Source organism: Hypomesus nipponensis, chromosome 27 (genome assembly GCF_054491055.1).
Source record: "Hypomesus nipponensis isolate SF chromosome 27, ASM5449105v1, whole genome shotgun sequence".
NCBI lineage: Eukaryota > Metazoa > Chordata > Actinopteri > Osmeriformes > Osmeridae > Hypomesus > Hypomesus nipponensis.
This window is the reverse complement of record NC_140387.1, coordinates 11,557,044-11,566,194: the sequence shown is the minus strand read 5'-3', so window position 1 is coordinate 11,566,194 and position 9,151 is coordinate 11,557,044. Positions and strand designations below refer to the sequence as shown.

The 9,151-nt window shown below is 49.8% G+C and overlaps 1 protein-coding gene across 1 annotated transcript; it reads left to right on the top strand.

Annotated features, from left to right (window-relative positions):
* Window positions 1-5,822: 5,822 nt before the first annotated feature.
* On the top strand, window positions 5,823-9,151 carry LOC146220807 (uncharacterized). Its single transcript, XM_084693854.1, has one exon. It carries the CDS (start codon window positions 6,450-6,452, stop codon window positions 7,449-7,451), a length of 1,002 nt encoding a protein of 333 aa, XP_084549980.1. The 5' UTR covers window positions 5,823-6,449; the 3' UTR covers window positions 7,452-9,151.

Here is a 9,151-nt window from a genome sequence, read left to right as displayed (position 1 = left end):
CGGACAAGTATATTTACATTTCACTTGTCCATGCACAAAAGTCACTTGTCCGGGTAAAAATGTATAATTTTGTATTATTTATCATCATTTATATACATGTTTTCGGAACACTATTGATCTTCAGGCAGACATCTTGATTCCCAGGGGTTGAATCCTGGGCGGCGCTGCCTTTGGCTGCAGGTCCACCACCTCTCCACCACCAACCCAGCATCAAAGTCTTCCAACTTTGGGCCCTCTACTGACAGAAAAATCAGCCTCTGAAGCTGTACTGAGCTGAGGCTGGTCCTCCAGTCGGATTTGATCCGTTCCATCGTAGAGAACCCTCTTTCACACACAGCTGTGCTGACTGGCAGGACCATGTAAACTTTCAGGAGTGTCACCAAACTCCTGAACCGTTCACATCTCTCACCTGAAAAGATAAGAACACAAGGTTATATTTTATCGGTCTCTCATTCTGATGACAGCAACTGTCCTGAATGGCACCACGTTTTCCTTGTCTCACTTATCCTGTTTTAGGATACTTTAACTGTCGACACTACCCTGCCGCCAGGAGGTGTTACATATAGAAAAGGCTATCGAGAATGAACTCCTACAGTAATCATTCAGAATTTGTGTCAATTTCTTATAGTAGTACACACACACCTGACTTCAGAATATTTAAGAATGTGTCCCTCATTGGAACAGCTGTTCTCTCCTGGGCAAAGACCTTGTAGTCTTGAAAGTTTGACATGACATCTTCTGTGCTTATGCCCTCCCTACACAGGAGGACCCTGAAGTGACTAGTCAGTGCCCTCAGATCTTCCTGACCACTCTCCCTGAATTGAGCACTGCCGTCTGACCTATCACATTTGGGCCAGCAAGAGGGATCAAAGGCCTTAAATTTACTGACTGGACTGCCCCTTTGAAGGTCCCTCAGCTTCTCCTCTAAGTGAAAGAAGATGGCATCTGTTTGGATCAAAACATAATCATTTGAATTACATCATTGCCACTACATTAAATTAGAGTGCCAATCTACGTAATGTAACTAACACTACATTTCTTCTTACCAATCACTGCAGCTCGTTCTGCTTCCAAGCTCGGAACAGCATCTTGAACCTGGAACTGCACTCCTCTGTATTCTCCATTGGTCTTCACTGCCTCGAAGACTTTGGCCATCTGTGGACCCATTTCTGTCTTGAGTGCTGTCAGGTTGCAGTAGCATGTCTCCAGGCTTTCAACCGCTTGACACACCGTGTTGTTGTCTTCTGGAACTCTTTGCTCAAAAGAGCGAGATGATCAAGTGCGTCACACATGAAGTGTAGGAAGATTACATGGTGCAGGTTCTTGAGATACTCAGTGACTTGTTTCGCTCTTCCAACAACAGCTGGTGATGGTTTGGGGCTCCTTTCCATGCTTGCCATGTCCTCAAAATGGGCCAGGAGGACAGAGTAACTATCACATACAATCTACAAAAAAAAGAAAATTATGATTACATAATATCCATTTCGCATGAATCATTAATAAAATCTACTGAAAAATATGTAGTTAATTTAGCACTGACCTTTGTTGCACGATGCACATATGGTAGCCATCGGGCACCATGGAGGTTTGACGGCTTCAGTACCTTCTCTTCCAGGGCCTCAGCAACCTGGTGAAGCTCCCTGAGAGCCTTGGGGGAGTAGTGGTACTGGTCGTATAGGTTCTTCAGTGTATTCTGAAGCTGGAACATGTTGGTATTTTCTTTAATTGCTTTAGTCACTCCCAGCTCCAGGCGATGAGCTATGCAGTGTATGGAGATGAGGTATGGGATGTCCCTCAGAAGCTGCGCTGCCACCCCATTCCTGCATCCGACATTGACTGCTGCTCCATCGCTGCCAAATCCCACTAGCCGGTCTTTCCAGTCATCAATGCCAGCTTCTTCAAATGCTTTGAAGAAAAAAAAATAAAGAAGTTGAGCACCATTCATTAAAATGTAAACATGAAAACATAGATATTGCATTGCAAAAACAAACCCCTCTGGTTCAAGGGAGTTGCAACCAAATCAGGTTCACTTGTCAATTGCGTTGTTTGTTCCAATATCATAATGATATTTGTGAAAACACTTCACAGTTAATCTACCATACAACCATTCCACATTACCTGCATAGATGGCATCCAGGATCCCAGAAGCATTCCCTTGTTTAACAGCCTGAATGGAGAGGAAAGCATTTACTGGACCTTCGTCGGCCATGAAGCAGCTTCATTTTCAATGGTGCCACCATCAGTTGCCCCATCAATCATGATGGAGAAGTGTTTGGCTTTCCTCAAGTTCTCCATTAGCTTTTCCCTCTCCACATCATATATGTTACAAATGAAGCTGCAAAGAACAACATTATAATGTCAACACTTTGGGTAATGCACACAAGAAAGCATTGTTCGGCTACTGGATTTGGTCTGTGTGTGACATACCGAGCACAAGCTTTGTCTGATTTGTAGCTGTCTGGGAGTGTCCCACCGGTCCTGTTAGATTTGTAGCTGTCTGGGAGTGTCCCACCGGTCCTGTTAATGAGCCCATGAAGTTCAGGAAATTGAGTGATGGGTTGCTCCTCCTTTGCAATGTAATAGGCTGTGTGCATAACATTCTTCATTTTATTAAACATTGCCGGGTCCATTTTTTGTACTCCTTGGACTACAGCTGGCACTTTTGCATGAGGATCTTTTGCCTTCTCAGCAACAGCACAGTGCTGGTGGCGTTTGCTGGTCCCATGGGACAGCAGTGTGTCATGTCTGAAGGCACTTGTCCCTTTGACCAACGAAGATGAGCTGTAATATTATACAAATAATATAGTTTGTTACATAAAACATGTACACTATTTCTGCAGAATGAAACTTTTTCTGTTATGTACTGTATCGCAGCTTTGTCCCAAGACTTACAGACCTTGAAGCTAATTTAATGCTCAACACTTGAACTTGCTTATTACTTGAAAGAGGAATTATTTACTGTGTCGTCTCGGTTACACTATCAGGGCTTGGAAATACTGTGACTTGCTAAAGTAGGCAAATGGCTAGTAGAACATTTCATAATAATTTCAGTAATTCAAACAGCTGTAAGACCCAGTGCAATGTTCTATACAGCAAGCAAAACGTTAGCAAGCATCCGTCGACATTGGCTAACTCAACTTCGGTAGGCTATATTCTCAGTATTTGCAAGCTAGCTAAACTTATACTAACCTAGGTTATATCTAAAATGATTTTGTAGACATAACACACATACATTTTGCCACTGTTTTCTACAATTTCACTTTCTACCCGGAAGAGGCTGATTTACCAAGGGATGCTTTAAAGGTGTAGCAACTTTACAGTTGAATATTAGCTGATAACTGTAGCTCTACATTTAACCGATGCAAGGTACTCAGCTGCCGACGCTAGCTAGCTAACACCACTTACTTGTCAGCCAAGTTGGGATGTCCCCGGCAGACGCCGCAGAACATCACTCCTTCTTCACAACGCACCCAGTCAAATTCATCCCTCCAGCTTTTTACAAATTTCCTTTCCCTTTTTGACTCGCAAGGTGCTGTTGTTGTAATGTTTAATCTTCTTGGTGTTTTCCCTGGCACTTGGCCGGGCTGCGGAGCTTGAAGAAACATAACTCTACACTCCTCCACAACTGTTCTTCTGAGGCGGGTAAAAATGTAGCACTATGTTTCGACTGCGGGCGGGAAAATCAAAGCATTCTGAGTTGGACGCTGGTGCGACGGATTGTGTGGAGAAATGTATGTATTCGTTTCAAGTCGGTAAAATACAATCGGAAAAATATACGTAATGAGTGGCACATAACGTGAAGTAACATGGCATTTTATTTTGTTTTAGTTAACTTGTCCAGTGGGGCAAGTAAATTTCCATTAGACTCTATTGTCCCGGACAAGCGGACAAGCCTTAATGTCGAGCCCTGATATGTGCCAACACAACTCTCAGCCAGGACTGTAAGAGCAACATTGTTAAGAAAAGCACTATATAAGATTATTATTAGAACTACACATACTCTTGAACACACAAGTTAGGCAACTGAGAAACGTGCAAACACACTGCCCAGCCAGGACAACAAACGCTCCATACACAATATTTAAAACCTTTCTAGTATCGGTACAACTTAAAACATTATGCACATGCACACCTACCATATATTACTTCAAACTGTTTTAAGGCCTTGAACTCTCTCTTCCCGTTTCGGCCCACAAAGTTGTACTGCCTGGATAGGCCATGGTCTAGCAGGAAGGTCATCATCCTTCTTGTGGCCTCAACAGCCCCCTCCCCCTATGTCAGTCACAGCTGCAACCTGAGTGGGAACAAAGGCAATACAAAGCAAATGAAGCATAGCGCAAGTTCAGTCAGGCAAGACCTCTCCCTGCGCTCGGGCAATTTCAACAATGGTTCACTACTAACTCCCCCCACTACGAACGCTCTTCTTCCCTCTTTCCTATACCGGGCTGTCCTACGGTTCGGTTTGATTGTCGATCTCGTCTATCAATTACCGCTGTCGAAGAATCACATGACCGTGCTTTTAAATAAGATTCTCTCCCCGTGTAGTTTCTCCAGGCGATCAAGTGCGCGACTACGTGATGCGTTGGCTGATCTCTTCGTTGTCTTTGTTTTTTTGGGGGGGAATTAATTAATTTCGTTATGTCTGATTCCGAGCCCGAGCTCGAGGAAGTCGTTCCGGGTTCTCGCCGTAGCTCTCGGCTTGCGTCTCGTCGGGGCTCCGATGGGTCTGCGTCGGCTACGGGGCTGCGTGCCCGGGGCATTAATCCAGCCCCCGGATTGGGGCTCTCCCAGCTCCAAGCTCTGGTCGCCGAGGCGGACGGCGTCTCCTCTGACCAGGCCCAGTCGCCCCCGGTTTCTGGGGTAATTCGATCATCTGGTCGTAAGCGTGCTAGGAAGACGCTTCATCAAGAGCTCCTGGATCCTACCGCCGACGCTTCTGCCGGTCCCTCCGTTGCAACTCCGTCTGCTCCCGCATCCACTCCTCCTGAGGAGGCCATGTCCTCTACCCTCCTGGTCCTCGCTTCGTCTTTGCCATCCATCGACGCCCGTCTGCGGTCGCTGGAGAGCGCCGGGGCGTCCACCTCCGCTGCTGCTGGGAGGTTTCCGGGTGTGGGCGCTCCACCTCCTGCCCTGGCGCCCCCGGTGGCTGTCGATGAGCCACAGTACACCCTGGCCTCCGCCGTGGCAGCACCGTTTCCGGGTAGGCCTTACGTTCCTGCCAGTGCTGACATTTCCCCCAGGTTGAGGTCGCATATTCTGCAAGGCCGAAACATCAATCTGATCCGGCTGATCCTCCCTTCCCCCGAGTGCGACGTCAGCTTCACTGCCAGCAGTCAGATCTGCGCCGTCATTAAGTCAGCCGACCCTAGGCTGGCCAGGGACATGTCTATCGGAGAGTTTGTCGTGGCGTTCGGAATTTTCTGTGAGGTCTTGTGCTCCGTCTTCCCCCAGAGAAGGAAGGAACTGGACGGGTACCTGGCTCTAATTGGCGATCTTAATCTGCGTTACGGGAAGAACGTGTTCTACCAATATCACAAGGGGTTCTCCAGCAAGGCCGCCCTCCAGATTACCCGCTGCAATACGCTGCTGGACTGGTCCGTGTTGGACACCGAGCTCCTGGTCATGCTGGTCGGGGGCTCGCAGGCTGTGTCGTGCAGCTCGTGCGGCGACATGGGGCATATGGCTTCCTTATGCCCGTTGGTGCCGTTTCAGGCTCGGGAGCCCGGGTCCCCGCCCCGGGCTTCTCGCAGGGCCAGCTCGACGGGTTTGGATGTCCGCGGCCGCAAGGTTCATGTTGCATGTTCTTCTTTTGTTACCAAGCGGCATCTGCTCTCCCTTCTTGGGCATCTGAATTTCGCTATGCGCGTTATTCCCCAGGGACGCTCATTTATCTCCCGGCTGCTCGTCTTGGCTTCCTCCGTGTCCGGCCTGCACGACCCGGTGTGCTTGGACGACGGGTGCCGGTCCGACTTGTCTTTCTGGCTTCGGTTGCTAGAGGGCTGGAACGGCGTGTCGTTCTTTTACGACGACGTCGTTCGATCTTCGGATTCGATTCGGTTCTTCACAGACGCTGCTCCGTCCGTCGGTTTTGGAGGGTATTATCAGGAGCAGTGGTTTGCTAGCCCGTGGCCTCACGACTTCGCTGCACCCGGTGCTTCTTCCGCTCTGCACGAAATATACCCAGTAGTGGTTGCTTGTCACCTGTGGGGCCAGTCGTGGTGCCGCAAGCGAATCGCTGTTTTGTGCGACAACCAGGCCGTGGTTAACATTATTAACAAAGGCCGATCAAACTGCCCGCTAATCATGTCTTTCATGAGACGCATTACATGGCTCTCCGTATGTCATAATTTCATCCTCACTGCACGTCATGTTCCGGGCCACGAAAATTCGATAGCTGATGCTCTCTCTCGTTTTAATTTCCAGGTTTTCAGGGATCTGTGCCCGGACGCATGCCAGTGGCCCCTAGCTGTTCCCCCTCTCTCGTCACTGGCCCTAGATTAAAGGAGCACTCACTGCAGGTGTATTTAGGGGCAGCTAAGGGATATATGAGGAACGGATTGGCGGCTTCCACCCTTCGGTCCTACGATTTCGCGTGGAGAACATATGCTATGTTTTGCTCTTCTCTCTCTGTTCCCCTGTTTCCCTTGTGTGTTAATGTGGTATGTGCTTTTGTTTGTCACTGCACGGATGTTCGCCGTTTCCAGCCGTGCTATATTAAAGGGTTGGTCGCGGGCATCCAATTCAACGCCAGATGCCTGGACCCTTCGTTTCCCAGCCTCTTGTCCAATCCGGCCATCAAATTGCTGTTCAAAGGAATTTGCAAAGCGTTTCCCCCTAAAGTGGACGACAGACTCCCGTTCACTCTTTCAATTCTGCATGCCATGCTTTCGGTGCTCAGACGTGGTTGTTTCTCCCGCTACATCGACTCCCTTTTAGATTGTTCGTTCCTACTGGCTTTCTACGGGTTTCTTCGGTGCGGGGAATTTACCACTCGGGCAAATGCGTTTAATCCCACCTCGGATGTTTGCTTTTCTGATTTGACGTTTCACCCTGAATTCTTCAACCTTTTTCTTAGACACTCTAAATCCGGAGGCTCTTGCTCCGTAGTCATTGCTCGCACGGGGGGTCCTTTCTCTTCCATGCTAAGGTACGTTAAGATGAGGGCCTCCTCCGATCCGCTCTCCCCTCTCTTCTTGACCCCTACCAATAATCCTATGTCTCAGTCCTGGTTCAGTCACCACTTAGCGCAGGTAGTGGCAAAGTGTAATTTACCCCCCGGACGATATTCTGGCCACTCGTTCAGGATAGGTGCTGCCAGGTCCGCTGCAGTCCAAGGGTTATCCACTGCGACTTTACAACAGCTGGGGCGTTGGTCTTCCTCAGCTTATTCGTCTTACGTCCGCCCTGATGCTGCTTCCATCATCGAGGCCCAAAGATCTCTACGACCTTGATGGCTCTCGGTGAGTTTCTTTTCTTGCAAATAACTGGTGGTCGGTGGTGTTTCGTTTTCGCACCAACTGTGTGTTCTAGGTGACTTCTCCCCGGGGCGTCGGCCCTCTAGCCTCGCAGGATCCCCACGCACACAAGGACGTCAGTCCTCCAGCTATCAGCTCCGGCTGTTCACATAGACTCAAGGGTGTCGGCCCTCTAGCCCACATAGGTCACGTACGCGGGGACGTCGGTCCTCCAGCCATCTGCACAGGCTGTCACATAGTCTCAAGGGCGTCGGCCCTGTAGCCTACATAGGTCACGTACGCGGGGACGTCGGTCCTCCAGCCATCTGCACAGGCTGTCACATAGTCTCAAGGGCGTCGGCCCTGTAGCCTACATAGGTCACGTACGCGGGGACGTCGGTCCTCCAGCCATCTGCACAGGCTGTCACATAGTCTCAAGGGCTCCGGCCCTCTAGCCGACAAAGCCGTCTTAGGCTATCACCTGCATACTCGAGGGCGTCGGGCCTCAGCCGGCGCAGGCTATCTCCGACTTCTGAGGGTGTCGGCCCTCCGCTTATATAGGTCATTGTACGCGGGGACGTCGGTCCTCCAGCCATCTGCACAGGCTGGTCACATAGACTCAAGGGCGTCGGCCCTATAGCCTACATAGGTCACGTACGCGGGGACGTCGGTCCTCCAGCCATCCGCACAGGCTTTTCACATAGACTCAAGGGCACCGGCCGACTAAGCCGTCCAAGGCTATCACCTGCATACTCGAGGGCTCGAGCCCCAGCCTTCAAGGGCGATTTCCGACAGCATGAGGGGTGTCGGCCCTGTAGCTAAAACATACTCTGACACGGGGACTTTGGTCCTGTGGCCGACGGGCCACGGCAGCTCGGCAGGCTGCAGCCTAACTTGCCTCGTCTGGTTTTGACGGTTCGGAACGGTTCGACTGATCTGTTCTTGCTTTGCTTTCTCCCTCTGGATCCGGACAGGTTTGTATCCGCAGTACCATATGCTGATCTCTCAAATATGTTTTGTGTTGCTTATTCCTCAAAGGGTCATAGGTTATCCCGTTGGTGAGTATGTTTTATGATTCTGCTTCTCACCCTCTTTTCTTTTGGGGATTCTTCTCGGATTTCGGGCAGGCGCCCGCTGAGTTATGATTCCCCTCGGGGTCTAAGCTCCAAAACCATTGTTGTACATTTACCATTCTGTAATAAACACCACTCTCCTCTTACCTGGTCTCTCCTGATTGAAATGAAGCATAGCGCAAGTTCAGTCAGGCAAGACCTCTCCCTGCGCTCGGGCAATTTCAACAATGGTTCACTACTAACTCCCCCCACTACGAACGCTCTTCTTCCCTCTTTCCTATACCGGGCTGTCCTACGGTTCGGTTTGATTGTCGATCTCGTCTATCAATTACCGCTGTCGAAGAATCACATGACCGTGCCTTTAAATAAGATTCTCTCCCCGTGTAGTTTCTCCAGGCGATCAAGTGCGCGACCCTCCACCTCCCCGTCGCCACCCAGTTCCTGTCTCCGTCTTCGACTCGTTGGTCGTGGGTTGCCACCACCGCCACCAGTGTCTGGACTCCGTAGGGGATTCTTCTCGGATTTCGGGCAGGCGCCCGCTGAGCTATGATTCCCCTCGGGGTCTAAGCTCCAAAACCATTGTTGTACATTTACCATTCTGTAATAAACACCACTCTCCTCTTA

Excerpts from the sequence above, each read along its gene's own strand:
- LOC146220807 (XM_084693854.1), top strand. The coding sequence starts at position 6,450 with ATGCCAGTGGCCCCTAGCTGTTCCCCCTCTCTCGTCACTGGCCCTAGA.